Source organism: Diabrotica virgifera, chromosome 5 (genome assembly GCF_917563875.1).
Source record: "Diabrotica virgifera virgifera chromosome 5, PGI_DIABVI_V3a".
NCBI classification, from domain to species: Eukaryota; Metazoa; Arthropoda; class Insecta; order Coleoptera; family Chrysomelidae; genus Diabrotica; species Diabrotica virgifera.
Genome location: NC_065447.1, coordinates 8818576 through 8832598, shown reverse-complemented (window position 1 = coordinate 8832598; position 14023 = coordinate 8818576). Strand labels below are relative to the sequence as shown.

The window sequence follows — 14023 nt, the reverse complement described above, 5'->3', positions numbered from 1 at the left end:
GTGTTCTCTACTCTTTTGTACGGTGTCGAAGGTTGGACTTTAACAGATACTCTTCTCAAGAAATTGGAAGCCTTTGAAATTTGGGTATACCGAAGAATCCTACGAATAAGTTGGATGGATAGAGTTCGTAACGAAGTTGTTTTGCACCGGATGGGAAAAGTCACAGAAGTCGTCAGAACAGTTAAAAATCGAAAACTTGAATATTTTGGCCATGTTATGCGACACCCAGAGAGATATAATATACTCCATTTAATAATAAAGGCAAGGTAGACGGAAGAAGAGGGCCAGGTCGAAGAAGAACGTCATGGCTTAAAAACCTGAGAGAATGGTATAACAGATCCTCTGCATCCCTTTTCCGAGCTGCCGTTAACAAAATTACTATAGCCAATTTGATAGCCAACGTTCGATAATCGAGCACGGCACATGAAGAAGAAGAAGAAGAGGAAATCACTCATGAACATGAAAACATTATTTTTTACAAGATCAGACCTTAATCTGGACCTCAGAATTCGAATGATCAGATGTTATGCGTTTTCTGTCTGGCTATATGATTGTAAAAGTTGGAATCTGAAACAAAAAAAAGAATATAGATGCCTTTGAGATGTATGGGTATTTACAGACGGATGCTGAAAATTCAACTGGTACAAAAAGTTTCTAACCAATAAGGTACTTCGGCGCATGAACAAACAAAAAGAATTACATACTAAGATTAATCCAAGGAAGAAAATACAATACTTGCGCCATATGTTGAGAGGGGAAAGATATGAACTACTTCAAACCACATTGGAAGGTAAATTACAAGGCAAATAATCAGTAGTAAGATGCCATAACTCGTGGTTGAAAGACCTGAGAAGATGGTTTGACCTCTCATCCGCAGAAATTTTTCGTGTAGCAGTTTCTAAGGCTACAATTGCCATTCGCATCGCCAACCTTCGAAAGGAGACGGCATAATAAGAAGAATAAGACCGGATTTGATATATTTGAGCTGAAACATGACTTTATCCCAAAATGACGAGAGAGTACTTGGTATCTTTGAGAGAAAAATATTTCGAAAGATTTTTGGGGCTGTATAAATGAAAATGGTTTATGGCGTCGAAGATATAACACTGTGAATTATATCAGCTATACAAAGATGCAGATATTGTGAAATTTGTTAAGTTGCAGAGACTAAGATTGGCTGGATACATTGGTAGAATGTAAGATAACGAATATGCGAAGATTTTGACATTCTCAAACCCAGAATGCAGAAAAAGTAGAGGATGGCTGCGTAGAAGATGGATTGATGCTGTTTAAGAAGATCTTAAGATTTTAATGACAAGAAGATGAAAGAAAGTTGCTGGGTTGATAATGATGGCTAATAACAGAAGGAAAGGTTAAAGAAAAAAGAGAAACAGTGAGAAGAAAATGCTCACCATAAACAATGTAAAATACTGGAGTAGCATGCATACCCATTAGTTATTAAGAACAGCAAAAAACAAAGAGCACTTACTGAAATTAGGGCCATCATTAATAAAGAAGACACTTTAAGAAAGACTATTATTTCTTTTGTTTCCTTTGAAATCGTCATTTAAAAAAAACAGCGTTAGATCAAAAAGACCAAATATCACACAAAAAAGAAAGTATTTTTTGTTTGATCCCAAAAAGATAATATCTTAAGAAATGATATGACAAAAAGAAATTACTTTAGAACAACACATAGGCCAAAATAAAAGTTAAGATCAAATAGGAAGAACATCGTATTACCATAATAAACACCGCTAAAAAATAGCTCTAAAATTCTTGTATCACTGCATATTGTCACCTGTTGGACTAGAAAAAATTAATACAAAATAAAAATTGGTAACATGATGATTTCTAGTTTGAATTCATTACAAAATGTAAATTTTTGAAGCAAAAACAAAAAAAAAGTTTAGAATAAACGGTTAACAAAAAAAAACTAAAAGAATATTAAAATATTTCGTAATATAATTAATTAGTTCAGAAACGCCGTTGATTTGAAACATCAAAAATATTATCCGGAAAGTATTACATTAATAGGGCATGCAAAAAATCGTATTACCTGCATTATATTAATCTGGCGAGCCCGTCGGACACTACATACCGTACGTTACAACTTCACGAGCTTCACAAGCGGAATAGTAGTTGTGTTTTGGATTCGCGCATATTTGCGGCTGTAAGAAGTACGCCTGGCGTCGGCGTCCTGCCCGATGCCCGTCCGATATACCCTCTCCCAACGAAGAGAGCCTCACTCGCTCTTTCATTCAATCTGTTCTGTTGAACTGCCATGCCATGCCGCATGCCGCATGCCGCTGCCGACCGAGTTCTATCTAACGTTTGTGTAGTGAGCCTCAATTTCTCTTTGTTCGCTGATAATTTCTCGGAATCGATCAGGTTGTTGGTATCTAGGGGGTAATTTAGATTCAGGTTACTGCCCGTCTAACCAGCTGATTAATAGAGAGATGAATGAATATAAATATAGCCTCTTTTAAAACCATTCTACAGTCACGGGCGCCCATATAAAAATTTTTTAAGATGTTGCACAGTACATTTTGTATACATTGGATAACCATATATAGTTTATGACACCCAAAAAGCTAGGGGGGCCACGGCCCCCCTGCCCATGGATATGGGCGCCCATGACTCCAATCACTCGGGCGTAAAATAGAGCCTTAGCTCCGAATTCTGTTATACTGCATGGATTTAGCTGAAAATTTGGTTTAAGGCTTGTCTTATACTCCTTTTCAAAAATTTATATATTGTTCATTCACAAATGAATCTCTTAAGTTGTAATCTAACATTAATCTTAACTTTCTAAATTTTATAGTTTCACCGGGTAGGTATAACAATTGTGAAACATATCGATTAATAGCTTAATAATTATTAGAGTCCAAATTTTATTTAAATATTAAACTAATTTTAATACTTACTACTTTCCAAACATTTTTATTAAAACAATACCAAAAATTTAAAAAATAAAAGAATAAAACACACACAAACATATTGAAAAATGCGCCAAAGAAATGATTTCTGAACAATAATTGTTGGCAAAAACTTAAACTAGATACGCATTTTCTGAAAAAAATTATATAACAAATATATTCACAATCATAAAATGTATAAAAAAAATAAAAAAAAGAATGTGTGTGTGTACTTTTACGCACATAAGAAGTTGTACTTCTATTATTATGATTTCAACGAAATTAATATACTTAACAGGTTATTTGTATTTTATTTAAATATTAAACTAACTTGCTTTACCTACCACTTTTAAAATTTTTTTATTAAAACGATACCAAAAATATAAAAAACAAGCTCAAAATGCGAGCATTATCATAACGAAAACTTTCTTTATTTACTTATTTTAATTCATAATATGGAAAATTGCTATTATAAAAATTAGTTTAGAATTAAAAATTATGTTTTAATGTGCAATTATATCATTCTAATTTAAATGTTATGAACTATAAAGGTAGTTTACTCTTGATCGAAATTCATATTTTTTATATACCTCCTATTTAATAAAATTTTACATGATGGTTGCATAATAAATCTTAGAACATGAAGAGCTTTTTATGAATAACTTTTCTTCGTCAAATTAAAAATAAAATAAATGAAAATGTTGTTGATATCCATAATTTGAGAAAAATCTTCGAATATTTTTTTCCATTAGAAGGATGTAATTGCACATATCAGACCATAATTTTTTATACCAAACAATATTATTTCATATACTGTCGGTTCGCTAAACTCAGACACAACTGGTTAGTGATTTTAGTCAATAATTTTGTCCATTTGGCAAAAAAATAATTACTAATTAGTTAATAATTACTGAATAATTAGTAATTTTGGCAAAATTCGCAAAAACAAAAAAATTACCTACTAAAATCACTAGCCTGTTGTGTCGAGTTTAGCGAACCGACTATATAATGGAACAGTCCATTTATCATAAAGGGGAGGCCGAATACTCGTATAAACCTTTTTAAAGCTGTTAATAAATTATTGATTTTAAAATATACTCAAATTGCATTTTTAAACATCCTCTTTATTTTATATAATAATTAAATTCACTATCAAATTTCATTGATGTTTTAGTTAATACTTAATTTAAAATTTAGTTTGACATTCACCAAGTGTCAAACTCAAATGTACCTATGCTTTGCAAATAAACTATGCTTTAAATAATTGATGGATTCGACCGTTACTTGATGGAAGTTCATTTTATCTAACAATAAAACACTGAAAACATTTGTTTTCTATACTTCCACAAAATTTATTATAACTAAGTGACTACAGCTGTGTCGGCGGAGTGCCTTTCTCAAGTGATATAGAGAAAGGCACTCCGCCGAAACAGCTGCGTAGTCACTTAGTTATAATAAATTTTGTGGAAGTATAGAAAACAAACATTTTCAGTGTTTTATTGTTAGAACCTATGCTTTGCTTAACAAATCGAGATTAAAAAACTAGCCTACTTAATAGCAACGATTTCAGCTGGACGTGTAGTGTGTCGGAAGAAAATAAAACGATTGTGGAGTCACATATTAGACTTTGAGGTCGATTATCTCGAAGATGGTTAGAAATATCGAAATGCCGTTTTCAGATTTGGATTCAGAAGAAAAAACTACATAAGAATCCATCGATAAATCTGATCTGAGTATTGCAGGAGCGGCAACGCAATAACACACACACACTTTTGTGAATTTATAAACGAAATATTTTCGTTGAAAAAATATTAATCGTCCGGGATTTGAACCCGGGACCTCTTGATCTCCGCTCACACGCTCTACCACTGAGCTATATCCCTTTTGCTTTGACAGGTTACAAGATTTCTCATACATACTGACAAATTTAATACAAAAATACTTTAAATACACTTACTATTATTATAAAATATCTTATTCCCGAGGAAGACAAATCCAAAGACACAAAAATTATAATAAATATATTTACTAAAAACACTAATATATTTTTTACACCTTTTCTTGCACTGATATATTTATACATAACTTGAAAGATTCAGCAACTAAACGGCATACTGTATGTGTGCGCATGCGCGCAGTATTATGAAATTTTACTCTCAATCGCGCCTAAAGAAGTATAACTTCAAAAATAAAAATTTGCATTGGGATTCGAACCCGCGTGCTTAGAGGTGAAATCCACTTACACACACCCGTCACCCGACTTGACCACTTACACGTACTTGTCATGTGGGAAGGTAGGCTAACTGAACGTTTTACTGTTTGACACTTCTGAATTTAATCAAATTAGTTTGATTTGTGTGTGTGTGTGTGTGTGTGTGTGTGTGTGTGTGTGTGTGTGTGTGTGTGTGTGTGTGTGTGTGTGTGCGTGTGTGTGTGTGTGTGTGTGTGTGTGTGTGTATGTGTGTGTGTGTGTGTGTGTGTGTGTTCACAAAGGGAATTAAAATATTAAAATACAACAACACATAGAGTAAGAAAACAATAGGTATATTATCTGAAGAGTGGTAGAAATTTTGTTGGTAATCAAATTATGTAAATCAAAACATTACCTACTAGATAGGTACATACATTTTCCAAATAGGTAAGTACCTATGTATTTTTTTATTATAATACTGAAACATTTACAATTAAGTACGTGCCTGTTGCTTTTAAAAACTATTTAAAAAGTTACTACAATTATAAGCTTGCTTTTGTCACTTCACTACGGTGCACCTTGCGGCTCGAGTTGGCCTGCCTAAGCTTGCGAATCACGTCAGTACGGTGCACCTCACTACTCAGGTCGGCCTGCCTAGCTCAATTCGCTTGGCTGGTATTTGGAGCCCAGAACTGTCGTTTCAGGACTGTCGGATCTCTGCTTGCGGCCTCCTTAAATATCCCAATATCCGTGTGCCGGTGTTGTTTCGGAGAGGTGGAACTGGGTGGGGGCATCTGCGCGATTTGAGAAAATCGCACGGTTCCGAGTGTCGATGTGTGTTCCGCGTATCAGCGTATCATTACACTGTGTCCTCACAACAATAAAAACTAATATACAATATTTGTTTATGATAACCTCCATATTGAACAATTTATTGTCATGTCATTTGAACACCCAATCAAATCAAAGGTACAATGCGTCTGCGCCGGGGAACAAGGTTTTTGATGAATTCGCGCATATTAAATTTCACTCCCATCGCGCCTAAAGAAGTATAACTTCAATAAAAACTCATCTAGAAAAGATAAGAATTTTAAATGGTGAACAGACGATAGATTGAATGGTAGAATCTCTGAAAGATAAATGTGTAAGGCAAGCAAAATAAATTGTGAATCACTATCGAGTCAGCTTAAAAAGGAACAAAAACGAGCAAAAATGATAAGTGGAGCATTTGATCTGGAAGTTAAAAGAAGGCCAAAGAGGGAAAAAGCCTATTTATAGTTTAAAATGACTAGTTTTCCATTTAGATAATTAAAAATTCATTATTGAAATAAGTCGATATCGATATCTCGGACGCGACATCAAAATTTCTAGAGACAATCAGAGCCAAGAGATAGATAGAGGGATTGGTCTAGGCTGGGATATGGCAGATTGAAAGACATATTCAGCAGTGAAATTCCTTTAAGCCTTAAAAGGAAAGTATACAATCAATGATAGTGTTCTTCCAGTCATTACGTACGGAGCTGAAACACTAACATTAACCAAAGTAAGGATGTCACAGCTTAGAATAGCACAGCGGAAAATGGAAAAGATCCCTTCTAGGAATAAGACTTGCGGATCGAGTGAGTAATTTAGAAATAAATCAAAAAACGGGTGTGCAAGATATCAGAAAGAAATAACAGATTAAAATAGAGTTTCTCCAGACATATAGCCAGACCTCAGCATGACAGGTGGATTAAAAGACTGTTAGAATAGAGACCTCGCATGGACAAGAGAAGCAGACAGCAGACCAGACCTCCAATACGCTGGATAGACCACATAAAAAGGATAGGTGGTAGATGGATGCAATTAGCATAAGATTGAACTTCATAGAGACGTGCTGAGTATTAGAAATATAAGATAATAAAAGGTAAAAATAAAAGCAAAAACTATTTTTATTTTAACCGAACCGTATTATTACAATAATATACAAAGAAAGAAATTAAGCTGTTTCCTTTACAAAATATTCTAACAGGCTAAATACCAAAAACAGAACTAACACTGTTCTCACATTCATAATATTTATGTAACATGATACTTTTAGGAAATCTTAGGTAAGAGTGTATACGGCCTAATGGTTCGGAGAAGTGCATGAAACCCATGAAGAAAGACTCCATGTGTTTATTCTAACACTTAACAAAAATAATAATTTATAGTTGAGTATTAAGTAAATTCCAACACTGAGGAGGCTTATGTCCTGCAATGGACAAGAGAAGAAGCTGAATGATAATGATGATGATGATGCGAAAGGAACAACTTTATGTTTTTTGGAAAGTTTAATATTACCTACCTATCGTTAATCCATGCCGTCGATTGCATTCATGACTTCAATGCCAATAGCCGATGCATTAAAACAATTGGCTTCTTCTGTTCTACTGAATTGTCAATTTTTTTTCTAAATTTCTTGAAAAAACGTCTCTGCAACATCTAATCTAATTAAAAAAATCATGTGGCTACGTTTACGAACGTACAATACTTAGTTTAGTCCTACTCCAAAAAAACATGAAAAAATAGAATTCTGGGAGTGAGAGCATTTTGTTTGTCGTAATATGGGGGGGGGGGGTACCATTGTAAGTTTGTTTAAAAATTCTTAACAAAATGTATGCATTTGACTTGACATTGTCCATAGCCCATGTGCTACCTAGCTTCGATACAGATACGGCCGGTCCCAGGGGTGGGCGAACTGGACAGCTTCCTAGGGCGGCAAATTTTTAAGGGTGGTAAATTGTAGAGGACAGCAAATTTTTGTCTGCTAAGGGTCTGCCAATTGAGAAGGAGATATGTCATAGACATATTAAGGATAGACAAGGCCTACGTGAAAAAAAGCGTAACGCACAAGTTGTCGATCTGTGGTCTATCTATTTCTTTTAACCAAGCGATCCCACGCATGTGACAGACAAAGATGGCTAGACCACTCTCCTTAATATTGGCGTTACACCTCGATGCATAATTATCTTGCCTAATATATTAGTTATTATAATATCTATGGAGCCGGTCCTCGATCTTGCTCATTTCGGCAAAATCCCTAGGGCCGGTCCTGGATACAGAAGGTCATTTCGCGATTCTATTGGTTAAAAATAGGCGTGTTTTAATGGTTGTATAGTTAGTAGGCAACCTAAATCTATATTCCTGTCCCTGTTGTCATTTGTCATCACACAACACAGAACACAAGACCAAAATGCCGCCAACATTCCAATATGTTCCAATCCAACAATCCAACTCAAACTCAAATATCAATATCACAGCATAGAAAACGCAACAGCAGTGACACACTAGTAGGCGGGAAAAGTTCGCGCACTATTACTGCGCAGATCGTCGGCCATTTTGTGCGTAGTACCAGACAGTGAAGAAAATCGACAGTGTTGCCGATTTGTACATAATTATCAGATTTACTCAACTTTTATAGGTTTGTTCCAACACGACCGAGAACCGTCACGAAACGGTAACGCTCCTGCGCAGTAAAGAAAATCCGTTCCAACAAAAATATGATCGTCATCGGATCGTCCTTCCCACTGTTCCAACAAGAATTGTGATCTTTCGGTGACGGTTTCGTGATGATCATTTCAGTAATCGGGCAAATGCATAATGTGCTGGTTTGACTGACTTGAGCACTAGGATTTAATTCTTTAAATTTTTTGAGCCTTTGATCGACTAAAAGCACACAAGCTGTCACCAACAAAAATGACAAATATATGATTATCGTCATGGGACGATAACTGGGCGATACAATTACGAACATGCGCACAACAAACTGTACAAGTAGTTTCGTGACGGTTTCTGGGCCGTCCAAAAGTTCATGTTGGAACAAACCTTATGACATTCATATTTTTTAACATAATTTTATACGTATGGCTGTGGGAATTATGTCAATAATTGGGACATAACACAAAATATTGACGATGAATGGCGATTGTATTGTTAATCTTTTGCATAAATTCCAGAAATTATTCAAAAAGAATCTCTTACGGGTAATAAAGTTGGTGACATCGGCAACACTGATGAACCAACACATCACATCACCACTGAGATGTACTACGCGAAAAACGGCGACCCTGTACTTTTCAACTTCCAAGGCGGCATCAGGGAGTGTCCTTGCTGGTTTCGTTTATTATGCTGTGTCAATATCAACATAACCTCTAACCAATGCCAACTGCCAACATCCCAACTCCCAACTGATGCCAACTATTAGCCAACTTGTCTAAGATGCCAACAGTATTATTGAATTATTAATTATTATTATTGTTGCAAAATAAAACCACAGAATATAAAACTATAAATAATCAAAAATAAAGGCTTGCTTTTACCATGGGAGACACTAAAAATGAACTTATAGGACGTATAGAAACGGAAGGTAACAATTTTAAAAACAATTGTATATTTATATTAATAAGGGAAATATTTTGTAGAATTTTATGTAAATTTTTTGAATCCAAATTCCGATAATATATTAAATGAGTCCATTGGTATTAAAGAACAAGTAAAAAAATTGGCAGAGGGTATAGAATTAATAAATCAAGAACTTCACAGACAAATACTGGAAAAACATGAAGATTTGTTGCAACAAGCAAATAATGCTACAAAATTGGAAACTGTCCTAAATTCCATGAACAGTCATGTAAAAACATTATTTATTGATGCTGAACGACTTAAAACTCAGGTAAGTTATAACAAATACAGTGGAACTTTAGTAAAAAAGTGAGAATTGATTTATTTAAATACTGATTGTTGTTGCTGACAATTTTAAACATCTATGAGCACAGATGCATCATCGGCCTAATGTGAAAAATGCCTGATTTTACATGAGAGACAAAAAAACTAACTGCAAAACTCCACTTGTATACAATTAATATAATTTGAAAATTGCACATGTTCGTAAATAGGTAATTTAAATTTACGTTTTTAGTAATCAATTTGTTGTGTCATTTTAATGTGTACCCTGTAGGTACTCACCCATTTCCAAAAAAATAATTTTTATTATATAAATATCAGAAAAGCACTGATAAGTTTGAACGGTTTGGCCACTAACAAGAGCAGACTTGTGCAGATTCCATTTTCACAATTTTATCAAAACCTAGTAAACTGTATTAGAAGAAAACAGAACCATACATAGCTTTTGGATAAGGGAGCGTTCAAGTATTACGTAACGCAATTTTTGAAGATTTTTGACCCCCCCCACCTGCGTTACGTAATACTTATACGGTCCCTAATGCTAACAGATGCTATTTTGCCTTCTTCTTTCTCATAATCCTTAGTGCCCTTCAGGGCGTCGGACCTAGTCGGAAAAGTCTAAAATTGAATATTTTGAACTTATGCGTTTTTCATATTAGACTGACGATATGATTTGGACCAAAACCAAGATGTAATACAATTTTATTTTCTTGAAAACTTATTCAACTGTAATATTTAATTATAATACTTTAGATTCCCCAGTTTGTAAGAATAATTTCAATGCCTTGTATCTCAGAAATAAAGCATTTCCGGACATACGTTTATAAAACAAACTCTCATTTCTTTGCAGGCAGAATTACCTGTTAAAAGTTTGTCGCACACCCTGTATTGATGAAAAACATGGCTAGTTGCAACCTGACATTTTTATTATCCAACATAAGCCATTGTATCAAAAAACAGAATGTTAAGAAAATCTGAGGCTATAGTTGGGTTTTAATTTCAGTATTTTGAGATAAAACTTTGAGATAAAAACACAGTTTGACTGGTACACCCAGTATACAATGAAAATGTACCTGTTTATCTACAACATTATTACAGCGATATTGTTAAAGAATAAAGCTATAACATATTAAAAAATCACTTAAATCAGACAACAAATTTAGGAAATTTGAGACATCAAAAATGACCTATTTTTAAGGTATTGCATTAATTTCTTGGAGAGGTGTATTATTCTCAAATGGTTTAATGGTCAAGAGCTTTACATTTGATGTACATTTTTTTTTAATTAGTGATAGAGAAGAATTTAAGTTGATATCTTTTCTATTTATATAGTATTTCTAAAACATGTGTGAATATGTTTGTAAATCATATTAAATTACTATTATACCTACTTAATTCCATTTTATACATTTTATAATAACATAAATTAGGTATACATTTTATAAGTTTTACTGTTTTGTTTTAGATAACAATACCCTATAATGAATTAGAAAAACACACAAAAGTGTTAGGTCGCCTTCATTTAGCTAGCCATATCTTACGACAAGTCAACAGATTGCAACAATTGAGTAAAAGGTTAACAAATACCAATGATCCAGTTCAGAAAGCTATTCTTTTGCAGGAATTAGGTAGTTGATTCTTTAATATTAATATAGGAGTAGGTTGAATACCGAATATATTGAATTTATAGAAATAAAAGCAGATATCAAGCACTTAGTTTATTAAATATTGCCCAAGTATTCTTTTGCTCCTAGAGCATTATCAGGGACATCTGCAATAAGCCAAAAGAACTCCATTGTAGCAAAAGAAATAGTTGAAAAAAAAAGAATGTGTGTGTACTTTGTACGCACGTAAGCAGTTATACTTCTATTAAATGATTTCTTAAAAATAATAGTTATTTATGATATGTGGTAAAAAATACAATTTGAAGGCACGCATGTGAAGGTTTTCGTGAACTAGTATTTTATTATTTTCATCTCGGATACATCTAATCTGATTAAAATCTTTTGCTTTCTTTGCTCTCTGTTTGGCTATTTTATATATCTTCGTTTCGCCTTCCCTGGTATCAAGTTGATTGTATAGGTTTGAATACGCTTCTGCTTTAGCTTTTGCTACTGCTTCTTTCGCTTCCTTTTTCGCGACCATATAGTTTTGAAGATCTGTGTTGGATCTGGTTTCTTGCCACGTTTAAAGGTCTTTTCAAGTACTACAAAAAGTATTAGTAGCATTATACACCTAAAATCGACCGTTTCTCTGTTATTTCAAGTTGAATACACCAATTTGAGAATGTCCCAAAAAATAAACTATTTTCACCTACCTAAAGAAGGTACAAAATTTGACATTTCAATTTTAACTGCAGTGCCTTAAAAATTTTAAAGCACTAGTGCTTTAAAGTAACATTTTTAACGCTCCTATGGAGTGCCAAAAGTTGCATTTTAACTGAGTTGCTTTATACTTTAAACAGTTTGTTTTTTTTTAACACCAAACTAATTTTGGGCTTACCGCTTTCAAAAAAATAAAAGAAAAAGTATAGGATTGCTCCGGATTCGAACTCAAGACCTCTCGATCTTTGGCCGAATGATATACCAAATACGCTACGAGGACTGTGTCTGTATCAGTTCGGACGTACCTAATGACAATTCACGGTAACAAACAGACAAGGTGAAGTATAATAAATATACAATAAAATGTTTTAATAATACTCATCTTACTCCTGAGGAAGACAAATCCAAAGACACAAAAATTACAATAAATATATTTACTAAAAACACTAATACAGAAAAAAATAGCTCACCAGAATTTTAAAGCGTCAGGCAACTCATATGAGGAATTTTCAGTGTTAAGGGAAAGATGTAAATCATTACAAGCAGTATGTTATAAAAACTATTTAGAGAATATTCAAGCAATCCCCGCTCTTTTTGGAGACATGTTAGTGCTACACGTGGGTCTAACGCTTATCCTAATGCAATGTCTAATGAAGGTGGGGATGTAATAGCTTAATGTGGTGAGGAAATAGTCAATCTATTTGTCAATTATTTTTCAGGTACATATATAATGATAGTGAGTATAATGTACCTAATTTTGAATTAGAGTACAGTGTAGATATAATTATAGAGGTATAACTATTCAATCAGCAATCCCAAAACTTCTAGATAAATTGGTATCGATAAATCTTACCTGGGCTTGCCGAAACATAATTATTGATGAGCAACATGGTTTTTCTAATGGAAAGTCAACTGTAACAAACCTTGTCAACTAATAACAATACTTGTTGGGTGCATTTGAGAATAAGATTCAGGTCGACATCATTTATACTGATTTCTCAAAGGCATTTGACAGGGTTAATCATAACCTGTTGGTTCATAAACTTCATGCATCTGGCTTTGGTGAACCCATTGTTAATTGGATAAAAAGCTTTTTGATGGGACGTACACAACAAGTTCGTATCAACAATTATGTTTCTAAAGAATTCTATTGTTGTTCTGGTGTCCCACAAGGGTGTCATCGTGGTCCCTTGCTCTTTAACTTGTTCATTAACGATATTGGTAAGGCTATCAAAAACTCACAATTTCTACTATTTCCTGATGATCTTAAGTTATTTCGTTACATACATGATATATCAGATAGAGATCTTCTGCAAGATGATGTTAATAATATGTTTATGGTCGAGACAAAATGGTTTAAGCCTAAATCCGACTAAATGTTCTTGTATTTCATTTGGTCGTATAAATAATCTATAAACAGCTAATAGATATGTTCTTAATGATGTACTCTTGGATTCAGTTACTGAGATTAAAGATTTGGGTGTATTATTGGATTGTGCATTGACATTTAGAAGCCATTATCTTAAAATTAAGGAAACAGGATTTCGAAATCTTGGTTTTATTTATCGCAACAGTCATGATCTCTCACCTACTGTATTGAAATTACTGTACTGCTCTCTAGTGCGCTCAGGACTTGAATACTGCTCTGTTGTTTGGTCTCCATTTCATCAAGTTTACATTGATGGATTGGAGAGCGTTCAGCGGAAGTTTCTAAGATCTTTAGCTTATAAAGCACATATGTACTAATATAAGAAATACTGAAAATTTCGTCATAGATTGTTATTCTGGAATAATGTCTCAGTTTAATGTTGCTACACTGAAGAACCGCAGGTTGAGAGCGGATATGTTGTTTCTATTTAAAATTCTAAACAATGCTATTAATTATT

General features: G+C 33.7%; 2 protein-coding genes across 4 annotated transcripts in view; one reads left to right on the top strand and one right to left on the bottom strand.

Moving 5' to 3' along the window:
* Positions 1-9222, bottom strand: part of LOC114338119 (GTP-binding protein Rhes) — a 108289-nt gene extending 99067 nt beyond the window's left edge. For 2 of the 3 annotated variants that reach the window (XM_050651274.1, XM_050651273.1), the window contains exon 1: positions 2060-2241. The gene's annotated coding sequence lies outside the window, so the exon portion shown is untranslated. Of the gene's footprint in view, positions 1-2059; positions 2242-9111 lie in introns of those variants that run through there. The other variant, XM_050651275.1, reaches the window with a different exon arrangement.
* Positions 9223-9230: 8 nt separating this feature from the next.
* Positions 9231-14023, top strand: part of LOC114338113 (conserved oligomeric Golgi complex subunit 5) — a 69683-nt gene continuing 64890 nt past the window's right edge. Inside the window, exons 1-3 of the mRNA XM_050651272.1 lie at positions 9231-9496; positions 9552-9802; positions 11279-11441. Coding sequence (XP_050507229.1) covers positions 9451-9496; positions 9552-9802; positions 11279-11441 — 460 coding nt within the window. The 5' untranslated portion in view covers positions 9231-9450. The remainder of the gene's footprint in view (positions 9497-9551; positions 9803-11278; positions 11442-14023) is intronic.